This window comes from Cheilinus undulatus, linkage group 15, assembly GCF_018320785.1.
Source record: "Cheilinus undulatus linkage group 15, ASM1832078v1, whole genome shotgun sequence".
Taxonomy (NCBI): Eukaryota; Metazoa; Chordata; class Actinopteri; order Labriformes; family Labridae; genus Cheilinus; species Cheilinus undulatus.
In genome coordinates, this window is record NC_054879.1 from 24,868,980 (window position 1) to 24,894,198 (window position 25,219).

At 38.9% G+C, this 25,219-nt stretch overlaps 1 protein-coding gene across 6 annotated transcripts in view; it reads right to left on the reverse strand.

Annotated features, from left to right (window-relative positions):
• The window catches only part of raph1a (Ras association (RalGDS/AF-6) and pleckstrin homology domains 1a), a 143,285-nt gene that overhangs the window by 47,980 nt on the left and 70,086 nt on the right, over nucleotides 1-25,219 (reverse strand). For 4 of the 6 annotated variants that reach the window (XM_041806243.1, XM_041806238.1, XM_041806239.1 and 1 more), the window contains exons 3-6: nucleotides 5,779-5,931; nucleotides 5,576-5,684; nucleotides 5,347-5,486; nucleotides 2,989-3,237 (exon numbers count right to left, since the gene is read on the reverse strand). In XM_041806243.1, the coding sequence (XP_041662177.1) occupies nucleotides 2,989-3,237; nucleotides 5,347-5,486; nucleotides 5,576-5,684; nucleotides 5,779-5,931 (651 nt within the window). The remainder of the gene's footprint in view (nucleotides 1-2,988; nucleotides 3,238-5,346; nucleotides 5,487-5,575; nucleotides 5,685-5,778; nucleotides 5,932-25,219) is intronic. The other 2 variants (XM_041806244.1, XM_041806242.1) reach the window with 1 other exon arrangement.

The window sequence follows — 25,219 nt, forward strand, 5'->3', positions numbered from 1 at the left end:
CTTCAGCTGGGGACCTCCAGCAGGTGCTGGGGCGGTTTGTAGCTGGGGGTGAAGTGGCCAGGATGAGGGTCAGCTCCTCAAAGTCCAAGGCCATGGTTCTCAGCTGGAAAACAGTGGATTGCTCCCTCTGGGTGGAAAGGGTGTATTTGCCCCAAGTGAAGGAGGTCAAGTATCTCTGGGTCTTGTTCACAAGTGAGGGTAGAATGGGCGTGAGATTGACAGACGGATTGGTGCAGTATCAGCAGTCCTGCAGACGTCCTCCTAGACTGTTGTGAAGACAGAGCTGAGCTGAGCTAAATAACTACGCACAGAGCAGGAAGCAAAAAAGTATAGGTAAAATTAAATGAACTTTGAAGCTCTCATAATACTCTAAAAAGCTCTAAATCATCCTGAAACCCTGAAGACATCCTTTAAGGGTGTATATCATTGTTTAACATCTGATAAAGGTGGGGGAGTGTTTGTACTTTCAAGGAAAGAAATACAAGTCACCTGGCAAGTGCCGGGCAATTAATCGACTTTCAGTTTCAATCATGATCTTCCCACAATCATGAAAACAAGATAATGAAGATTAAAGGATTACTGCACCACACGCAGTGTAACACTTGTTGTGTCCATTGGTTTTGTCATGTGGTAAATGTTCCAGTGTTTTTTGTTGACATAAAAATATTTCAAATGTTGTATTTATTATTATTGTTATCATCATGTTTATATTTTCCCACTCATCTACTGCTTTTTTTAAAATTGGTGTTTAATTAGTTAACCCTCAGGCATCACTTTAATTTACTACCTTTTAAAGCCATTAAGGACAAAAATGTCCAATTCCAAAAAACTGCTACAAAAACTTCACAGATTAATATTTTTTCTGCTTTATTTGCATAAATCTCATAAACAACTTCAGCTGTGCACAAAACTACCAAACATTCAATCATTTTGAGGACTTTAACCCTTTAAATGCCAGTTTTATTACTTAAAGTTAATGTTGCGTTTATGATAAAAAGTGAAAATATGCTATATCTTCCTTAAACCAAATGTTTAAGACACACACGCACACATATAAACACTTTCTTGATATAGCCTAATAAGCTCAATAACACAAGCACAAACAAACTTATGAAATGACAGACTTTACATACATAGGTCTATAATGGGGAAATGGCTGATTTTAGTAATGAACAGTAAAAATGACAAATTTGTCTATTTTTCTCAAAAATGAAACCATAATATTACAGAATGCATAATTATATCATGCAATGGCTATGAGATCAAAAAATGTTTGAACGGGAGTCAATCAGACGTTTTTGTCCACAAGTGACTCGAAAGGGTAGTCAATTTTAAATTGGATGCTACACAAAAACTAATAATGCATCAAAGTCAATATTTTGGCTAATCTTTAACATACCCCGGACTGATTTAAAAAAAAAAAAACCCATTCCCCCAACATTAGTTACCTGGAAAATAATTACTTTTTTTTGTTGTTTTTTTTTTTAAATTATGCTTATCCTGTAATCAACCTGGCATTTAAAAGGTTAAAATCCTGAAAATTATTCAACAATTGATTGTTTTAATCAGAACTGAAGTTGATCAAAGGATTTGAACAAAAAAGCAGAAAAAAATATTAATGTATACTATTTTTATTGCCATTTTTGAAAGTGTAGTTTTTTGTCCTTAATGACCTGAAAGGATAGTAAATTTTAAATCGGATGCTACACAAAAACTAATAATGCATCAAAGTCAATATTTTGGCTAATGTTTGACATACCCAGGACTGATTTAAAAAACAACCCCAATCCCACCCAATATTAATTATCTGGAAAATAATAAATGTTTTGTGTGTTTTTTAGAAAAAAATATAACCATCCTGTAATCAAACCGGCATTTAAAGGGTTGAAATCCTGAAAATTATTCAACAATTGATTGTTTTAATCAGAACTGAAGTTGATCAAATGATTTGAACAAAAAAACAGAAAAAATATTAATGTATACTATTTTTATTGCCATTTTTGAAAGTGGACTTTTTTGTCCTTAATGGCTTTAAAGGGTAGTAAATTTGTTTCAGTGTTCCCCTGACCTATTAGAGCAATTGAGATTTGAATTAAAAAATTTGCCAAGAAAGAAACTTTGTTGCAAAAAATTAGACCACATGCACTAACACAGCCAAAATGGTGAGCAGAGAAAGAGGAAAAATTTGCCCAAATGGACAAAAATGTCCCTAGTGATGCCTGAGGGTTAAATGAAGGAAAAACTAGAGCCATCGCCCAGTGCAAGGATGTCAAACTTGCACATTAGCCAGTCTCTCTGATAAGGAGCCACGCAGACCAACATCTCCTGTGACTTATCATCACATCAAAAGTACTGAACTACTGCTTTAGGCAAAATGAAACCTAACCAAAGGGTCTTGTCTTATTTTTAAAGCGTCAGCAGTACCCAAACATCTTAAACCAAAAGGGAAAAACGATGGTGTTAAATCTATGCATGTTCTTGAATCGTCCATCCCACAGTTCATATCTTTCTGAGAAATGTTTCATTGTTTTATGATGTTTTCAAGTGTCTGTTTGTAACTGCACCATCATTTTCTCCATGAGCTTGCATGTTTCCACCCTGCTAATTCCTACCCAACAGGAAAAAAACACATCTGCAGTAAACACTGACCACAGTTTGGAGCAAACGTATTATTCAGCCATAAAAACTCTGAAACACATTTCCTCTCTGCCTCCAGCGTCCAGTGACCTATTTCTATTGATTTATAAAATCATGACGTGGTGTATGTTTTTTTATTCTTAAATTAAAGCAGGACTTTATAAGCCAGATGACTTCAGTTCAGTTTGAAATGTTTACTTCTGTCTGCTTCAAAGCAAAGCAGAGCTGTCTTTAAAAATATCAAAGTGTGCTATTTTTAGAGGGCTTTTTTTGTGGAAGGCTTTAAAAAAAACAACAACAACAAAAAAAACCCAATAAATAGTTACGACCACTCAGTGAGTTTGTGTTCACCTTCTCCAGCTGTGCGGTAATGTCGTCCAGACTGAAGTTGGATGCCAGCGCTGGTCTACTGTGTTGCCCCGTAGGAGCTCTGATGGTGCCGGCAGGTGACGCTCTGGTGCTGCTGCTGCTGCTGCTCGCCCCGCTGCTGCCCCCCCCTCCGCTAATACTGTTACTGCTGCTGCCACCTCCGCTGCCACCAACACTGCACCCTGCTGACTGCTGTTTGCTGCTGCGCCCTGCTGGAGGCTTCTGACGGACCTGGAGGAGTAAAAATGCAGTAAAGATGGACTGGTCACCAACTAAATCCAAATATTCCTGCTTTTAACAAAGCATTGAAACAAACACAATTTACCAATTTTTTAAGGGACTGCTACAATTTAAAATTTAAATGCCCAATTTCTTTCCTCATAAAATACATTGCATGTTTAAAAAAATTCAAGAAATTTGGGTCTAATGTTGTGAAGGAAGTGTTGGAGGGTTCTGACACTAGACAAGTTGATAATTGCTAAACTATACGAGAGTTATTTTGTTTTTCTTGACAAGGGAAAAAAATACTAGCCTTTACACCTGTCCCTTAAAAAATAAAATTATATCGGAGAGAAATAAGGGGCATGTTGGATTTTACATGGATTTGCTTGTCTGCTATTGAATTGGAGAGTAAAAATAAGATATTTTGGGGTCTATAAAGTACTTGATATACAGTGCTGTGAAAAATGATTTTCCCCTTCCTGATTTCTTATATTTTTGCAGATTTGTTACACTTAATTGTTTCAGATCATCAAACAATACAAGACAGAGATAAGATATTTAATAAGGGAAAAAAGCCATCATAACATACCTGACCCAATGTGAAAAAGTAATTTCCCCCTATACATAATAACTGGTTGTTCCATCCTTGGCAACAACAACTGCAAGCAAATGATTGTGATAACTGGCAATGAACCTTTCACATCACTGTGGAGGAATTTTTGCCCACTCTTCTTTGCATAATTGTTTTGAATTCATCCACACTGGAGTTTTCCTGCATGAATGTCTTGTTTCAGAACCTGTCTGACAAAGTAAAGTAGGCTAAAGATCTCAGAAAGCAATACACCATGGTGCCAGCTTAAGAAATTCAAGAACAGAAGAGAAACAAAGTCACTGACGTCTATCAGTCTTGAACTCCAGTGAAACACTGAGTGCTGTTATTCACAAATGGGGAAAACTTGGAACAGTGGTGAACCTTCCCAGGAGTGTCCAGCCTATCAGAATAACTCCAAGAGTGCATTGACGAGTCATCCAGGAGGTTCTAAAAGAACCCAGAACAACATCTAAAGAAGAAAGAAAGAAAAAAAAACAAGAAAACACAAAGGCTCATCTAACATTTGACTAAAAACACCCTGATGATCCCCAAGACTTTCTGGAAAATAATCTGCGGACTGACCAGACAAAAGTTTTGGATATGTGTCCCGTTAAATCTGGAGTAAAACTAACACAGCATTTCATCAAAAGAACATCATACCAACAGTCAAACATGGTGGTGGTAGTGTGATGGTCTGGACCACTTGCTGTAATTGATGTAACAATGAATTTTGCTCTCTTCCAGAAAATCCTGCAGGAGGCTGTCCGTACATCAGTTTGTAACCTCAAGTTCAAGAACATTTGGGTAACATAGCAGGACAATGGTCCCAAAAACACTGGCAACTTCACCTCTGAATGGGCTAAAAAAACTAACTGAAGGTTTTGGAGTAGTCTAATCAAAGTCTGGACATAAATCTGATTGAGATGTTGTGGCATGTCCTTAAAAAGGGTGTTCATGCTGGAAAACCCTCCAAAATGGCTGAATTAAAAAAAATCTGCAAAGGAGAGTGAGACAAAATTCCTCCACAGCGATATGAAAGACACACAGGCACAGGCAACCACAAACACTTGAAAACCAGTTATTAGGTTTAGGGGGTAATGACTTTTTCACATAGGGCCAGGCAGGTTTAGATGGCCTTTAACCTTAATAAATGAAATCATCATTTAAAAACTCTATTTTGTATTACTTGGGTTATCTCTGTCTAATATCAAAATTAGTTTGATGATCCTAAAATATCTGGCTCTACATAATTACTAATTTACTGTTAAAAGTAACAAATGCTTTGACAATATGGAGGCCTTGAAGCAGACATTCATTCATGCATTTCTTTCTAGAAATGTACTGAAAATGACTTATTATGTCAAAGCAAGCTTTGTTCTCTTCAAATAACCAGATGAATACGTTAAAATCTAGAGAAATCAACTTAAATTTCGTCGTTAGGCCAGTTAGACAGTCGTTACTGATTCAGCTGTGGTATTTAAGTTAAATTTTGATATCCTGTCAACCCCTATTTAATGCGTTTGTACCTTTGTGTCGGTCAGCCCCAGGCGAGCCATGCCACTTGCACTGTTAGGTTTGGTGTTGATGGTGCTGAGCTCCTGTTCAATGGAGCAGAGGTCAGCCATGAGAGCGTCCAGGTCCACGTTTTCACCCTGGTTTAACGCCTCTGCAGACAGAGAGAGAGGAGGGAGATATCAAGGTGTAAGTCAAAGGAAGAACATCACAGAGGAGGAAATGCGTGATTCAGAGTCTGACCGTTGATGTTGTAGATGGAGAATCTGTAGGAGAAGTTGGCCATGTTTGTCTCTTGTCTGAGTGGAGCTTTCTGTTGAGGTGGCTGCTGTGGGCGACCATCGTCTAGACTCTGAAGAGGCAATGGACAGACAACATCAATCAATGCAACAAATCTGTGGAATATCTGCATGTTTGCATGGAGTTTTTAGCAGGAGGAGACCAACCTTAAGATCATTTCTTTGTACCTGTGTGAGTTTATCCAGCTCCCCTAGCCAGGCTCCAAACATCTTATCAAGGTCCTGGTCCTCCTTATCGCTGTCCTCTTCCTCTTCTTCATCCTCCCTGACCTCCACCTCCTCGTCTGATAACTGATCCATCTACAGAGAGAGAAGAGGAATAAAGGAGAAACAACAGATCAGGGTTAATGCTCCTGTAGCTTCAGGACTAAGAATCAGCTCTCAGCTCCATCTAGTGGCCAAATGTCTGTGTTAAACCGCAGCCATTCATATTTTAGGTATAATTATCCTCTCTGGACAGCAGAGGGCGATAAAACTCATGGATGTTCATCATGAGAGTAGCAAAAAAGTCCACAGTAACAGGACAAGAATGGCCATAAAACTGCTTCTTGAAGCTGAAAAAGACAGATTTCATGTGGCTGCAACAAAAAACCAAAGATGACAATAAAAGCAGGAAGTGATTCATCCAAGCTTGTTATAAACAGATTCAGAACATGACAGCAGGGGGGAAGACATTTAAAAGACAAAGTCCAGCTGTATGAAGTTTATCAGACATGATGATGATTGAAAAGCCTCTTTAAAGAGTGACATGACCTTTATAAAGGAATGAAACACATCTTTATAAGATTTACTGAAAATTCAAGTGTTTTAACAGGCTTTAAATAGAGCCAGAGACAGAAATGATAAACAGAGACATACGTCTCCATCAGAGACCTATCAATCCACTCATCCATGCATGGTTTTGATCTAAGGTTAAAAAAAAAAAAAAAATGCTGCAAATATTGAGAAAACAGCCATAAATGTTTATTGTTCCTTTTTAAACAGTTTTAGAGATTTTCTCTCATGCAATGGAAACTATTTTACAGAAAAGGCAGAAATCACAGAGCAGAAATTCGCAAAGCATATCTATAAACCTCAAAGACTTGTTAGGCTTTTAGCATTGCTTGCTGAACACCTGAATCTTTGCGAAAAAAAAACAAAAAACAAAAAAAAAACGTATAATGTCCAAAATTTCTCACTAGGGGTGCAATAGTGTTAACAAGTACCATTAATACACATCCATAGACAGCAGTGGAAGCAATATGGGGGTTAACTGGTTAAATGATTTGACCAAGTCACTGGTCAACGAAAAAACAACAACAACAACAACTTAAATCTATTGCAATACAGCTGCAAATAAAAAAAAAAAAAAAAAAAAAAGGTCCCAGGCAGCCAGAAGTTGCGCGCAAACTCATGTTGGTGCACATTACTGGATTAGAGCTGATTTCCAACATGCTGATATTTACACCCATTTTTTATCTTATATCTTACTTATTTTGATTTTATCCATCAAAAAACAACCCCAGATCTAAAAAAGTTGGGGCACTTTGTAAAATGTAAACAAAATACAATGACTTGCAAATCCCATAAACCCTATATTTTATTCACAATAGAACATAAACAACATATGCTGATGTTGAAACTTAGTTTACCATTTCATGAAAAATATTAGCTCATTTAAATTTGATGGCAGCAACACATTTAAAAAAGTATGGATGGGGCAACAAAGGCTGGAAAGGTAAGTGGTGCTAAGAAAAACAACTTGAGGAGCATTTCGCAACTAATTAGGTTAATTGGCAACAGGTCAGTAACATGACTGGGTATAAAAAGAGCTTTTTAGAGAGGCAAAATCTCTCAGAAGTAAAGATTGGCAGAGGTTCATAAATCTGGGGAAAACTGAGTCTAAAACTGTGGAACAATTTCATAAGATGCTTTTCAACATAAAATTGCAAAAACTTTGAATATCCCACCATCTACTGCCCATTATATCAGCAAAAGATTCAGAGAATCTGGAGAATTCTCTGTGTACAAGGGGCAGGGCTGAATGTCAATATTGGATGCTTGTGATCTTAGGCTGTGCATTAAAAACAGACATGATTATGTCCTGGAAATCACTGCATGGGCTCAGGAACACTTCCAGAAATCAGTGTCTGTCCACACAGTTGGCTGTGCTATCCATAAATGACAGTTAAAGCTGGACTTTGAAAGGAGAAGCCATATGTGAACTGGATCCAGGAATGCCACTGTCTTCTCCAGGCCAAAGCTCATAAATGGACAGAGGCAAAGCAGAAAACTGTACTGTGGTCGGATGAATCAAAATTTGAAATTGTTTCTGGAAACCACAGAGGCTGTGTCCTGTGGACTAATGAGGAGAGGGACCATCTACCTTGTTATCCTTGTACAGTTCAAAAGCCTGTATCTCTGATGATATGGGGTTGCATTAGTGCCTATGTTGTGGCCAGCTTTTACATCTGGAGAAGAACTGTCAAGTGTTGTAGAAGTGTAGATTTTGTTGACTGTAATCATGATATACAAATTTAAGAAGCTAAATAAGACAAAAAGGTCTAAAGGTTAGTGCCAGCTCTGCTTTAGTCCCTTCAGTTGACAAAGCAAACTTCAACAGCATCTGAGAGACATTGAACTTAACTCGTAACAGCTTTATTTTATTTTGTAGTTTCCGATTTCTTTATGACCAAATGGATCCTTTTAGAAGGGAGCAACTTTTATGTCAATTCAGCGGCTGTGAAAAAGAGTGAAAACTGCTTTGTCCACTGTTTTCATCTTGTTTGATTCTCTTAGAACTTAAAAAAACATTAAAAGGTTGATTACTGTCTGACTTTTCTTTACTGTAACATTTAAATCAAAATGCCCCTATCTGCACCCATAGTTTCAGCTCAGTAAATCATTTCAGAGATTGTTATGTGATATATGTGGAGCTACTGGATGTCAACAGAGAAGACATCAACAGCTGCTGATTGTCTTTGTCTGGTCTGAATCCCAGCTGAGACCACAATATGTTTTCATAACTCTGAGTGTGTGTTAGTGTGTATTTCTGTATGCAGGAGGGTTATTGGCATCATTAATCACAGCCGCCGCCTCCTCAGAGTGTTGGTTTGTTCTCGGTGTAGTTACACAAACACTCGGTCAGTCTTAATCTGTCACAACCTTTCCCCTGGATTTCCTCTTCATTCTGCTTCTGTTCTTTTGTTATGAATCATGTTCGTGATTATTATGAGGTTTATTTTTAACCCAGGGAACAGAGCAACCTGCCCTCCTCCAGAGAAAAAAGGCGAGGTTAAGAAGTCAAAGAGATTTCGGGAGACTGTTAAAACCAGGATTTTTGAAACAAACTTTAATGTTTTGAAGTTTTAAAAGGTTCTGAATATCTGGTCAAAATGTCTGAGTTATGAAATGAAGAATGAAGGAGAACAGAGACAATCAGAGAAGGGCAGCCATGTTCACAGAGAACATAGATCAATATTACTGGACTATGGGGGCGCACAGTTGGCTTAGTGGTTTAAGGTTCGACCCAACTACACAGGCAGCAGAAAGGCTGCCTGTGTAGACTCTGCTAGGGTCTACAGCCTGTTGTGTACCAACTGTTAACATTAGGAGTATGTATAATCAACTGTTGCAGTGATGTTAATAGGCCATGGCCACAGAAATTTTGAGCTTTTAGCTTTTCACTGGTATTTTTTCAAACATACCACGTTTCAGTTTTAAGGAGATCTGAGGCACTCAGAGGGACTGTAGATAAAAAGCCTTTATTGCATAAGGGCTACAGAATCATAAAAAACATGCCAACATGTTTCAGCCTAACAGGCCTTCATCAGGGAAGTTACAAACTGGCTGCCAAGCTGCTTCCTTTAAAAGTTCTCAACAGGTCACATGATTACTAGTAGCAACATGATAGAGTCAAAGGTTACACAGTTAAAAGATGTAAAGCAGTCAGTTAAATAATGTCTAAGTACATTAAACACATCTATATTAAGAATCTGTTTCACTTTATACTGGATACTGACAGAAATGTTCTTTCTAAGCAGTTATTAAATTAACTGAGAAAAGATACACTAGAAAAGATACAGTAAGAGGGGGAGATAGCTTCTTACCAGTTTATAATGTAAGGTAGGGGCTCATCTAAAGCTGACAGTAGGATCATCAGGAAGGGCTTCTCTAAGAGATGTGTCACTCTTTAATATATATCTCAATTTCTTTTGATTATTTTTTTGATTTGGTTTGCTTTGCAGCTATACTGTGTCACAAAATAAACTTGATTAGGTGACTTTTGCTGCCTTTGTTTTTTAACCAGTAGCTGCTCTCTGGGGAGATATTTTGCTTTGTTGTAAGCTGTGTCAACAGTCTTTTCAGGATATCCTCTCTTCTCAAATCTGAGACTCAGATCTTGGGCATTTATCTCAAAATCATCTGCTGAATCATAAATTCATTTAACTCTCTGAAACTGATCAAAAGGTATATTATCAATCAGCCAGGGAGGGTGGAAACTGTCTGCACTCAGAATGGTGTTATGGTCAGTTGGTTTTCTAATAATGGTTGTACGTAAGTCACCAACATCATCTTTAAAGATCTACATTTTTTCAAGCATTTTTAAACTTCTCAAAACCCATGCAGCACTCCATCAACCATTTTTATACTACATTTCAGTCTAACTGGACTTTGGTTAGAAAGTTGGATGGGAAATTCTCCTAACCTTTGTTTCTTACAGCAGCCGTAAGAAGTCATTGTACTCATTGTAGAGGCTGATATATCAAATGCCCGTTAAGATAGGTTTGTATGGTTGCAAACTTGGAAGTCTGCTTGATTTACAAGGAAAGTGACCACTTTTTGGCATATGATGAATCTACTTAACTAATTCAAGTCTGATACAGTAACTGGGGTAAGAAGCATCCCCTTCCTCCCAGCTTTAATGTGGAAAGAAATCAGAGCATTCAAGATGAGAGCCCAGCTGAGGATGGACAGCTTATCAATCAGATGCTAAACAAGAGAAAGCTGCGCAGAGCAGGACACCTTTTTGGGCATGTTTGCATGTTGATAATATATTTGTGCACTTGATCTTTAACTCAGCCTATATCTGCAGGGATGTTAACTGTGATTTTTTGCCTATGGGCTGTCTTCTTACTTGATCACTCTCCCTTTTTTATTCTTTTCTTAGCTTCACCTGTCACCACCTGCTTCCAGACACGCTCCCACTCACACCTACAGCAAAAATTAGAGCCACCAGTTAACCTGAAGGCCGGCTCAGACTACACAAATTCAGCCAGATTTAAGCCCGACTGCAACATCGCAGCTCTTCGCCAAACTCGGGCCCGATTTTGAGAGTTGGGAACAACCAAAAGAATCATGAAGTCAGAGCCAGCCTTAACTAATATGTCTTTGGACTAAAAAGAAGCTACAAAACCCATTCATGAACACAGAGAACATGCAAACGCTGCTCAGAAAAGCCCTCTCCTACATATTGCAAAAACATTGTTATTTCCTTTCTCTGTGAATCTTACCATTTTTGATTGTTTTCATTCTTGAATTAATACACTGGAGAGCAGCTGATCTCCAGCTCAGTGAAGTCCTCTCTGTTTAATATCATATCAGTGGGCTCAGATGTATTGATTATGTCACCAAATCAACCACTCCCAACAACACGTCACGGTTGTAAACCTTGTGAATAAAGGGGCTGTTGTTACGATGATAACTGAAGACTTCTCCAAGTTTTAACTCTTAAAAATTTGTGCTGCATTTAGCGTTAGCATCTTCTCAACAGGTGAGCTTTATGAGCTGTCTTAGTTCTTAATCGCTTTTCACCAAAGCGCACAGATGGGCAGACATTTTAAAAGTTATCCTTCCTTCATATAAAGTCCACATGACCTTTTTCTGAAGTGCAGAACTGTAACTGAAAGACATTTTGGCGAAGACCGGTGAAACATATCCAGCTACCTAGCGAGCACCTATGGCGACTGGAACTCTTGTTTAAAGGTAAAAGGTCACCGTGGGTAGTGCAAGATTACAAACACTAAGCCAGAGCCTGGAGCAACAGGTTATGAAAACAAGCAGCAGAGTCTCAATGAATCTCTATAGTTAAAACAGGTCCAAAGACCAGTTCGTAGACTGGGTTTACCGATCCAGGGCTCCATGGACCGATTCACTTGGACTGCTGACATCAAGATCAGTTAACCAATCCATATCGGATTATCTTTACGCCACTGATGCAAATATCCATAAAATGCATATTTTTTTGCTGCATTGATAAGAATAATGAGTATTTAGGTAAAGAAAATATACAATATGATGGTCACAGCCTTACTTTGCAATGGACCATGATTTTGCTGACCCTTATAGGTCAGGTGGGCCCCAGAGAGTTCTCCCTTTTACCTCCCTTATGACTGGCCTTGCATTCTCAATCAATGTATCAAACAGCATTGAGATTGCATAACTGGCTTCTTTCTAGCATTGCAATGATGTGTGGAAAGCCGTTACACTTTTGTGTCACAAAAAGTTGTATAGTGCTGCTTTGACTGTAGTTTGAGTAAAAAGTAGCCTACTCCAAACTTTAATAGTGTTACGATTTCTTAGTACATCTTTGGACAAATTTTGGATATGAATAGATGCATTGTGATGACATTTATCCCATTAATCACTGTCCTGATCCAAGCCAACTAAAGGCTGGTTAAGTATGATAACCTGCTACAAAAATATTAAAATTCATCGCCTCGGCTGTTTAATATAATCTAACAAATAATAAAGACCATGTGTTTTTATCAAACTCTTTCCATCTTATCTCAGATCATTAGTTTCTCTTCTCTCTTCCACATCTCCACCCAGACGACCCAAAAGTCTCGCCCAGCACACAGAGCTCTATTCCTGTGGAGCAGTCTGCTATCGCCCCCCTGTCCCTCTCTGGGGAGTGACAGCCAACAAACACACGAACATACATGAGATTAGAGAGCAGAAGGTTACACACCCTCGTAGAAACAGTGAAAACACCACACAGACACACACTTGGACCCAGTGAGGAGCGGTGCTACAATTAGATCCCTGTGGTTAGAGAGCTCTGTCATTTAGGCTGGAAGATAGGACGAAGCCTGTATGTGTGTTGGGGGGCCGCTGGGGGACTAGAGGAGCCACTGTGAAAACTCTCACAGCTGCGCTCTCATACAACAATCTGCTGTTTCCACACAGCCGGTGTTTAGGAACAAATAATGCTCTTTTCTGTTCAGGAGAAATCTAAATACGAGGAAATATTCACTTCACGTCGCTCTTGAGCCCAGCTCAATGCTTAGGTGGAGATTAAACTCAGAGAGTGAAGAAACAGGGGTTTGAACCTTACAAAATGTATTAAAGATTTACAAAAATCACTGCAAGAATGTGTAATGATTTATCTTTTCACATAATAAAAATAATGCATCCTTCACAGCTGAAATGCCTTCATGCATTTAATATGATTTATATATGCCATACTGAGAGAGCTTAAAGCTGCACTAATCAATGACATGAATTAAGAGATTGACCCAGACAGTTATCACAAACGTTGCAGCTCTGCAGAGTGCTGAAGCACCATTAATTTAGATAACAACCTCTTAAAATAGAGAAGATATTTTTCTCCACATTCCAAAACCAAGTTTAAAGGAAAATCAGGCAGCCTTAACAGCAATAAGTGCAAATTAATAACTGCTAATAAAATATTTTTAACCGAAAATCACGTGTTTCTTGACCAACTGGTCCTGACTGAAATGAGTTGCATGCAGCTCATTTATTATATTATCCTTACTTCTTCTAAAAATCCTTAAATATTGCAGGTTTGTAATAAAAGTATTTTTACAAGGCTAACAGCATGTTTATTTATTATCATCACAAATCTGAAAGTTTTGTTGAAATTCCAAAGGAACTTTCTTTTGTGTTATTATGATCAACTTCATGCTTTAATGTACAAATACAGAAGAGAACTTATGTTGGAATAACTTTTAGCTTTGGGCCACTGACCAAAGCTGCCAGTTAGTGAGTCTATCAGATATAAAGGTTAGTATTAAATAACAGTGAACAGTAGCTGCAAGCAGGAACAAACTGCAGATATCATCTCTTTGCATCCCTGCAGAAAACATTTTGTGGGTAAAGAAATATTTATAAAACAAAACAGTGACAAAACAGAGGTTAGATAAAAAAAAACATGGAAAATGCATCATATTAAATTTTCCATCTCTGATCTGTTGTTCTGCAGTGTGTCTGATATCACTTGAATGCACCACCACAAGGAGTCTTAAACCAGCTCTCTGTCAAAACGAGCTGAGGCGGCGAGTCGCAGTGATGGACTATAAGTGCTGCATGTCCAAAGTAAACAGTAATTACTCTGCAGTAGCAGCAGCCACACTCCTCCCGTCCGTCAGGCTGAAACCATGCAATCATCCTCCCATCCTTCAGTCCTCCCACCTCTCCTCAGATTTTCTTTCGCTTCATTTCTCTCTTCCTCCTTCCTTGGCTGTTAATGTTTTTCCTCCTCATCATTATCTTTATCATAATCTATTAACTGTTTTACCTTTCTCCCTTCATTTCTTCTGCTTTGATCAGCGATATCAACAACAAATATGATACCATACTGTATAATACAATAAAATATGATATAACACAGTATAATACAATCAGTTGACACAGATACAATACTGATCATACTTAGTGTTTTGTTACATCAGCTGTTGGTCAGTCTACTTAGCTTTGTAGGGTACTTGGACCTCCTACAGGGGGCAGTGTGACCTGATAAAAGGAGCTCAAAAGTCATTCATATCAACAACACACCTCTACTTTCTTTGTTCAACAGAGCAGAAAAAACCTATTCAGGAGCAATGCAACAAATATCCTACAGTAAGGACAAGTGGATTAATGTGACGATTCATTCATTATGTGGGTTCATTTATGGAAATAACCGCATTTATCAACAGACTAAAAATCTGACGTGTAAACAATGCGAGAAGCCAAAGCAATAAAAGGAAACAAGTCTCAGAACGTGGACTTACTTGCAGTTGATTCAGAAAGTATTCATAGCCCTTCACTTTTTCAGTTTTGTTAGCTGAAGTCTGATGCTGCAGTAAAAACAGTCATTTTTATTCTCATTAATCTACTCTCACTACCTCATCATTAAAGATTGAAAAGACAATTTTAGATTTTTTGCGAATTTATGAAAAATACAAAACTGAAATATCACATTGGCACAAGTATTTACACCCTTTGCAGCAACACTTGAAATTTAGCTCATGTTCATGCCATTTCTCTGGATCTTTTCTGAAATGTTCCGATACCTTAGAGCCCACTTGGAGTTTGCAAAAAGCTCAGTTTTTTGCAAACTCCAAGCAGGCTTTCATGGGTTTTGCACTGAGGAGAGGCTTCCATCTAGCCACTCTGCCATGAAGCCCAGATTAGTGGAGGTCTGCAGTGATGGTTGTCCTTCTGGAGCTCAGTCAGAGTGACCATCAGGTTCTTGGCCACCTCTCTCACTAAGGCCCTTCAGCTTGATTGCTCAGTACAGCCAGATAACCAGCTCTGAAGGCCACTGTGCTCTCGGGAACCTTCAGTACAGAAGCAGAACTTTTTTGTAGTCTTCTCCAGATCTTCGCCTGTCAACAATCCTGTCTCTGAGCTCTGCAGGCAGTTCCTTTGAGCTCATGGCTTGGTTTTTGCTATGATATGCATTGTCAGCTGTGAGGTGTGTACCTTTCCAAATCATGTCCAGTCAGTTTAATTTACCACAGGTAGCACAAATCAAGGTGTAGAAACATCTCAGCAAAGATCAGAGAATTGGAAGGAACCTGAGCTAATTTTACAGTATTTTGCAAAGGGTCTGAATACTTATGTTAATATGATATTTCAGTTTTTAATTTATCATAAATTTACTAAAAATTTATAAAAATTCTGTTTTGATTATTTAATGATGGGGAACTGAGTGTAGATAAATGAGAATATATTTTTTTCCTGCGGTAGTATCAGGCTCACAGGTGCAGAGTATTAACCAGGTGATCAGATCAGTGACTTCCAGTATTATTTCTGACATTTTTGATCATGCATTTTACATTTTTTCGTCATTCTTCATTTTTTTGTGTAATTTTCGCTGTGTTCATGTAAATGGTATAAATCCTGGCAAGACTGTGTGTTTTTATATGCATAAAAATCAAGGAGGCTGCTCATCATTGACATATCTCAGGCTGAAATAATTCAACGTGTAAAACAAAAACAAAAACAAAAAAAAAAACTTTGCATTTAGTATATAGAAAATAAGTTATTTTTTATGTTTTATTTAATTAAAAAAATATGGTGCCATCTTGACAAAAAACAGCATTTAAAAGGTTAAAATCTGTAAAAAAGTTAATTAATGTTTGATATCCTTAATTAGGTCAGTTGTAGGTAAAAAAAAAAAAGGCAAATGAAAGGAGAATAAACAAATTAATGTAAAATATTTTTTATAGCTACTGTTAAAATATGCATTTTTTGCACTTAGCAGCTTGAATGTGACTAATATTAAAATAATCCCTAAGGGTAAAAAAATAATCATGATTGAAAGCTAATCAATCAGGGTAACCCTAATAAAAACAACATGATGATATAATAAGATACCATACGACATGATATGATACAACACAACACAATACGACTGAAGAAAATTATGACACATCCACTCACTGAAATGATGTTTGCATAGCAGCTGGTGAAACTGCAATGTAGCTCTATGTGTTATCTGTTCAGTTATGGTAGGTTTATTTTAAAATGAACCACAGGAAGCATGTGGGTGTTATACAGAAGAAGCCCCAGGATGGAGCCTTGGGGAACTCCCCATGTAATTTTTGTCTGCTTAAATGTGAAGTAACCCATAGACATACACCTACAAAATAGCCTGTTTCCTTAGAGTAAGAAGCACAGAGGAGCAAATGACAGAGATAGATGTGACATGTAAACCCACAGAAAGAGGAGGTAGATTTATTAAATCAGACATCCTTAAAGAGAGAAGAATATCTGTGGATGGAAACAAAAGAGAAGAACAAGAATAGAGAAGAAAGGAGAACAGAGGAGAGGAGACAATGAAATGATGGGTGGGGAGAAGCAGGAATAGAGGAGAGGAAATAGACAAAGAACTGGGGTAGGGCTTAAGAACCACTAACAGTAAAAAGCTTACTGACCACACTGACTTTGACCTCATTGACCCACCTTAATGATCTCCCTCTCTCCTCACCACTTCCAACTACTTCTCACAATGTTCCTCATGTATTTGAGCATTTAGATGGAGTTCTCTCCGTTTTGGTTAAAAATATGAATAAGGCCGGCCACACACTAGACGATTTCTAAAATCTGAAACAATTTTAAAACTGTGAGAAACCACAGACTTCAGGACAATTTCCAAAGATTTTTCATCTTTAATCCTCTGAACGCACACACTGGACGACTGAGCCAGATTGTTAGATCACTGGAGACCACACACCTGCCGACCTGCCTACGACCTTGCGTGATCACGTGAGTTAAGAAAAAAAAAAAAAACAACAACACGGATGTCTGTTGATACCGTCTTGCTGTCTCTCCACAACAGGCTGTCCTGGTGTGTTTTACAGGTGCAGCAACAATCATAAAACAAGGTAAAGACTCAGGATGAAATCCTGGCTGGAATTAAGGTACAGTTGTGTTTATGGTTGTGAGCAGTGAAAGTATGTATGATTCGTCTGGTGACACTACCCGGTGTGCTCGCTCTCATTGGTTGTTATGGGTACTCCGTCAGCGGCACTACGACCTAGAATCGTAAATATCAAACATGTTTGATATTTACGATTCCGGGTTTGGGAGGCTATGATTTGGAGCAGTAAATTAATCGTGTTGACACCACACACATGCAGACTACTCAGACAAATAATTGTTTGCGATGAGGCTTCAGTCGGTATACGCCCCCCCGATCGTCGGGGGAGACAAATCTTGCCCCAAATCGGGCTTAAAATTCTGTAGTGTGTGGCCGGCCAAACGTTTCTGCCTTTTTGATACCACTGATCATTGCAATAAGGGAGATTTCATCATTTTGAAACAAATGGTATTTAAGAGTAAAAGACTGTTTATTTCTTTATAAAAAAAAAAGGAGAAATATCATGTTTATCCCCATTCAGCCAAAGGAAACAAGAAGAACAGGAGGAGAGGAAAAAGAAAAAGGAGGCACGTGGAGGAAAGAAGGAAAGCAAAAAAAGCAAAATAAGGGGTCAAGGAAAGAGTCCAGAAATCAGACTTTAAAGCAAACAGTTTCCCCACAAACATCTGCTGCCAACGTGCCTTTGAGCAACACGCAGCATCTGCAGAGGGCACGCTCGCCGTTTCCCACAGCGTCCACCACTGCCACAACAAAACAACGAGAGCAGAGGCTTTAAAGTTCTTCAAGAGCATTCAGAGAGGCCGGTTCCCACGGCTCTATATCAGGACAGCACATACACACTGATACACACACTGATATACTGATACACACAAACACTAATGCACTGACACACAGAGCGGTATTTTCAGGCCTGGATGTTGGTTTTTGTGCAGTGAAGCTATAAATCAGCTCCAGAGAAAAACAGAAGGAATGAGTGAATCCAGACAGTAAGCTGATCTGTTTTTCCTTCTATCATCATCACACGCACAAACTACACAAAGTACACAAAAATACACTACAGCATGCATAGCCACATTAAATGACTGACCATGCAAAAAACTCCTTTCTTAATCGAAAGATAAAATGAAGAAAATAAAATGTCACTCTTAGTTATATTTAAAAACAAAAGACAACATCACAATCCAAAGTTTTCCATTCTTTTAGTTTAATAGACAAAGGTATTAAAAGGTATCACAATTTCAAAATAACTACATGTACTGATTTATAAAGGTGTGAGAGAGGAACAAATACATCTAAATCACGACAAACTCCTGCACTATGCAGGTCGTTTTAGACCCTGCAGGATTTTCCTCTGAGGTACAAAGGTTTCAGAAGCAACACAATTTTATAGATTTTATGTCACCTGATACAAGATTTTATTCAAATTTTTAAAAAGGCTTACTCTAACATGTTAAACCAGATCAGATCAGCATCAGACATGATCTTTCTAACTACAGAAATAATCTGTTAGTCAGTGTTAAGTAAAATAGATTGTCCCTTAAACTAGGAGAGTAGGAATCTGACCTTGTGCTGGGAAGACAGGTTTAAATGCTGAACTCCTGAATTTAAAGGGGCAACTGCTGGTAGAGTCAGTCACAGGCCTGGAGTGGCTAATCGGGAGAATTGCCGGCTGGTTTTGGGGCCACTAAGGTGACAGTTAATAGATCATACAGGCTGCAGTTGTGAGGTGTGGGCACAAGCGCTGCACCTTCTTCCCTCCCCTCTCTCACGGCATCTTCGGACAGTAATGCTCTATCAGCCAATCAGTAGCCGTTTCTCAAAGCCAAGGGAGGATCCTGAAACGGCAGTTTTCAGAGGATACTACATCATTGACGGCAGTCAGAGGACTGTTCCAATGTCGAAGATCCTCAAAACTCTTCTGAGGACAGAGAATTTTCAAGGATGCACAAATGTATCCTCCACTCACAGGAATTACCCACAATCCAATGTGCACCGTTCTCCTTCTCTTCAAAAGATAACAACACAATATCAGGAGGAAGCTGGATCACTGACTGCTCAATTCACTTTTAAATAAGTGTCGTCCAATTGTAAAGTTGTAAAATGCTGTTCTTGGTACTCCCGGGTACATAGGTGCAACCATTCCAATGATGTTATCATGCACACTCCCTAGCCTGTTTCAAATGTGTGTTTAACAGAAGCCAGAAAGGACTCTGGCCTTGATTCCATAGGATCCAACTCAGAAGGATCCTTCCTACAGAGAAAGGATCCTGCATTAGTAAGCTTTGTTGGGGGGTCCATCAATGTCTGTGTGAGTGAAAACACAAGATTATTTGGTTCCATAATTACTCTTCTTCCTTAAAATGGTTCATCCTTCCAACCCAAGAAACTGAAGATCATAATAAATAGAGCAAGATGGATCATAAAGGAAAAGAAGGTGGCGCAAAAAAGCTGTATTAAGAAGCAGACATGGCCAAATACTGCAAAAGTAATTTTTTTTTCTCAGGCTTGCAGCCTGGTGTAATCAGGCCAGGTGAAGATAACACAGGTAAGCTAGTAGTGTCAGATATGCAAAACAAAAGACTAACGACTTCTCAAAAAATGAGCTAAAACGTGCAACTTTAAAAAGTCGTCTTTGTAAAAAGAAAAAAAAAAACATAACAACAATTCCATGATTAGTCATTATAAGATAGCCATAATTGTTTACAATTGTTTCTGTCGATAACAAACGAGGCACCATTGAGCTGTTGAGCTTCCCAGTGTGCAGAAATTTTTTTTACACATTATCAAATTAGTAAAATTTGAGTTTATGCATTCTTCAATTCTTAACTGTAGAAAGATATTTCTATAAACATACTAAATTCACAATTAGATGACTAGAGAACTGAAATCAAGGATATGAGTCAATAGTCACAGTCCAGTGAGTCCTGACCGGGTTTTACGCTTAATCAGCAGCTATCTTTCCCAGCAGTCTCTGCTCCAAACCAGGAAACAATCAAAGGAATAAGGAGACGCTCCATAGACGAGCCTATCAGTTATTCCAACAAGCTTGACTCACCAGCCCTAATTTGCACAATTGTTGTTTCTTCAGTATCGCTACATCCAACTCATTCTCACAACATCAACACTGAATTTTTGTTTTAACTGACATTTTTTGTTATAATCTATGTTTTCTCACCAGGTTCTACTAAACTACTAGGGAAATCCCATCAGACTAAGAGATAAATCAAATAAAGTCAGTTAAAGATATAATGTTTGTCTTTATCATGTTTCATTCCAGCCTCTCTCAGACCGTACGCTTTAATGTCATCGTTCATGCTCAACTAGACACAGTAAATAAACCACACAGCGCTGTGCATGTGTGTGTTTCTCTGTGTTTGTGTCTCACCAGGGTACATAATTAGCCCGAGGATTCACACTGTGACATCAATTACAGGAGCTAGCCAGTGTGGATCTGTGTCTGTGAGGCCTGAAGCGCTGCCAGCTCACTGATTCTGCTCTCAGACCGTTTCATGCCTCCGTGCTCATCTCTCTTTCATTCAGCAGACATGTGGAGTGAACGGGAACCTCTCTGCCCGCCTCTCCATCCAGTCTGGACATATTCTCAGAGTGTCGGCGTCAAATGAAAAACACTGGACAGACTGTAGGATTTTTAACATAACTATATCTAGATAAAACATACAGAAGACATGAAAGATAACTAGAATCTATCTGTCTCTATAAGAGTTTAACCTTCAGAATAAACCATGTTTATATCTACAACTATCATCCATACATTCCATGTTTAAGATATGTATAAGCTTACATTTTTTCACATCAATAGTTGGAGCTGTTCATGGACTTTCTGCATGTGGCATCACAATGCCCGTCCTGCCTGAGCCGAGATGGCACGATACCTACTGGATGCCAGAGCTAAATGAACCCTGTTTTGTATGGTAATGTGTGGGGTGCACAATCAGTACCAGGACAATTTAGAGGGCTTGAAATGATAGTTTTATATGCCTGCATATCATTATCTGAAGCATAAAACAGCATGTCCCATGGTAAAGTCTCATTGCAATGGAAGAACCACTTTTAAGTTTTCCATTAAATATATGTCTGATGTAACCTGGCACCACTCATAAATCAATTTCAATCACAATTTTACCTGGAGAGATGGGGCATTGGCCTGGCGCAGGTCTGCACGATGGCCATCAGGAGGCCATGCCATACCTGACCTGGAACATCTACAAAGCTAAAGTTTGGCTGGGATTTTTCAATTTTTAGTGATTTAAATAGCATCTTTGTGCTAAATACGGGTCCAGCTAGATAAAAATGTACAGTTTATGTTAAAATCTTTGTTTTTCAGCAGCTGTCAGATGATGTAAACATGCTTGTTATGAAGAGACGGAATTCAAATGCTTTGTGCTGCAGCTCCACATGGCAGTCAATGGTGGCTGCCATTGTCCCAAGCTCCTTTTGCCCTCCAGTCCTCCATACTGGTCATGTGACTCAAAGCTATGAATACAAATAAACTTGCCTTGCCTTAAGATCAATCCGTTATCACTGCTTAGTTAACTGTAGATTATAATGTTTGATTATCTGATTAGCTGCTAAGTCTAGAAAATATCTAAACAGGATAGAAACATGTCAATCTTAGTTTCCTGATGCCAATGCTCTTTTTTAACAGCTCACTTTAACCATTTAATCATCAAACAAAACACATGCCAGTGGCTTTAATCTTCACAACTGACCATCTAACTGCAGTAGCTTTAACCACAGTGTTTTTATCCAGATAACGTCATTTCTGTAAACATAACTGATCCACTCTCATGTTATACTTATCTCACAGTAGTTGTAGCTGTTAATCTGAGGGTATTTTTACAGGAACATTAATCTTGTATCTCAGTGAGAGGAGAATAAAGGGAGGCAGAGGAAGCAGAGGAGGAGCCAGGAGCCGCCTGCTGATCCAGCTACGATGATATCACTTCCCCTGAGACCTAGTGGAGGGATTACATCATTTCCTTTTGGTCTCACCGCCTCGTATCGACAGCTGCCTCCGTCTCTCAATACAAGGAAGGGAGATTATTTCAGAGAGGGGGGTGGGAGGTAGAGACAGACTGGAGGTGGTCTGACCTACACTGCTCCATGTTTTCTATCCTCCGGCTTTGCTTTGGTGTTTGTCTTTGTTTTCTAAAGCGTACAACATGTACAATAAAACCAGACTGAATCGATTAGTTATCCCTGCATGCTTCCTGTGTTCTGTATTTAATCATTATGTCTACACAGTCAAAGAACAGTTCATATTTGCACTATAATTTTAGTTAAAAGCTAAAGCTATGTGTGGATCTCATTTGAAGGCACTGAAGAAAAAAGCATGCACTCAAATATGCATCCATGCCTGCAGCTCGGCCTAAATTAAACCCAATTGTGCTCCTCTGTGTGTTTTTGAGCCCCATAGCGGGCCGAGGAGATCCCTGGGGTCCTCAGCTGCCGCCGTGTAACTGGATACTGAGACCCGCACACATGCGTACACAGTTGTGTGTTCCTGATTTAGGGACATAACAAATGAGAGCTATTTCTGCTCCAAAAGAAACAAACAAGAGGCAGAAGGAAGTTGATTCTACTGTATCTGAATGGATTTACCACTGACACATTACACAACCCTGCTGCCAGTTTACTCATGGGGTCCAGAACATTTCCAGCACTCAGGCAGGCTGGGAGTCCATTATAGAGAGAGGAGTCACAACTGTGCTATTCTCAGATCCTTAGCACACAACTCTAAAGACAACAGTGTGAAATTAGGGCCAGAGGAGGCTCTGTTATGGTTAGGAATTAAAGATCAGAGATGTACTTGACATTTAGCCTTAGGTCTTTGGCCTAAATCCTGATTTTATAGATATTTGAGACTGAATGTAAAAAGCTAAAGTGAGATCTGATGACTGTGATACATCAGCTCAAATAAGTAGAAAATGTCCCAATGGTGAAGAAAATACTCACACAAGTCAGTCCATACCATACCATATAGCAGGTTTGACCCCAAAGTCTAGTTTCTAGCTCCATACAGACCACAAGCATGGTACACTTCCTCGGCCCTGGCAGGCATGGAAGAGATTGGCTTCAGCACACTATGATGGTTCATGCACGCACACAGGTGTGCATTGAGGACATGCCATAAAAATCATTTTGGACAATGGTGGAGAGTTATCAGACCAAAATGAGTCAAAATAAGTAACACAGAGTAATAATGTAGTAGTACTGTAATGTTGTCTATCTTCTTATATGTCTGCAGTTATTTTGGGGCTGGAGAAAAGAGGAAACTCAAGAGGAAATGTAATAAATGTAAATAAGAAATATTTTTGGATCTCTGTGACTGGGTTAGAGATTTATCAGGAAGAGGAGTGTTTTTTCTAAATAATTCAACTGTATAAACTCAGTGTGTTTAAGAGCCGGCCATAAATTAACATAAAAACAACTTAATACAGGATCATAACTAGTGATAACCTTGCAAAGCGTTTCCGTGTTTCTCACTGGCGAATCCATCTTTCAAAGCTTCTATCTGAACAGACTGGGCTCTGTAAGAAAGTGACAGGACCACTCAGGAGTAAAGGTTGGCTCAGACTACACAATTTTTTTGGTCGTTTACGATGGTACCATGTCAGACTGTGACCAAAATCTTGTCCCGCCTTGGCCGAAAGTCTGGCCACACTACAAGAGTGATCCCAAGCGCTCACCATATGCTGACGTCATCCCTGTCTCCACGACTGAGTGCAAGTTTACAAGTTGACGGGGGGGTGGGCTTAAAGAGTGTCAATCACTCTATAACAGAAGCGCTCTGTTCTGTAGGGGATTTTGTAAAAAGGAAAATAAGAAACAATTATGGATTGGATTATGGATAACAGTTATGAATATATCAAGAGGAGGACAATATGGACTGGCTCTCCTTTAGATAGAACTTAGGGTATGTATGTGATAACATAAATAAATAAAATAAAATAAAATGTATACATTAGTTCTCTGAAGGGAGAAAAAGGGATTCTTGTAAATGATGATGCAAAGAGAGGAGCAAATGCTGTCCTGTTGGTAGACGTCATGATTCACATCGTTGACGTCAGATCAGGGTGTCAAACTAGAGGATGATGTTAGAGAAATTCTGACATGCAAGTCTTGCTGAATTGTGGTCGTGGGCCGTCTTGGACGCGTCTAAATTATGTCACACTACAAGACCGTTTGTCATTCTCGGTGCTCTAAACCGGGCCCGAGTTTTGATGAAGAGCTGCGACACTGCAGTAGGGCTGAAATCTGGCTGAACTTGTGTAGTATGAGCCGGCCTTAAGAGTCAATACTTCTGGTCATGGCATAGGCAAGCAGCGGACGGTGCAATTATTGTGGAAGAGATTAGCATGGACGCCGCTCTAGCATCAGTTTTATCAGAACTTGACGACATTTCTTCAATAAAGGAAGAACAAAAGAACAGCATTGAGTTTTTTTCTTTTCAAAACTGACAAAAGTCGTGTACTGACATGTCTACAGTCTTCATGATTTGCGTTATGCAGTTCTCTATGAGTTTAGTCCTCAGTAGCAGTGCACATCTCGGATTTCATGTGTTTTGTTGCTCTGATTGGCCCATAAAGATGTGACAGACAGAACGTTCATCCAATCACCCTCTGAGTTTTTTTTTTCAAAGGCTCTGCCCTTTCCCAAACGCTGTGTATGAGTGGTTTTCCAGATGGATATGTGAAACAAATCCATCCGGCGTGCCAGGTTACATCAGACATACAACGCTTTCCACATTATTTTTTCAAGTCATCAGCCGTTAGAGCATAATTCAGATGTTTTGGAACAAACTTCATAATGACAACCATTATTTAAAAAAAATAATAAAAACCTCAAAATGCACTGTTCCACATGTTCCACATAATTAAGCAGGCCACAGGTTTCAAGCAATATAGGAAAGAAAAAGGATCTCTCTGCTGCCGAAAAGTGTCAAATAGTGTAATGCCTTGGAGAAGGAATGAAAAC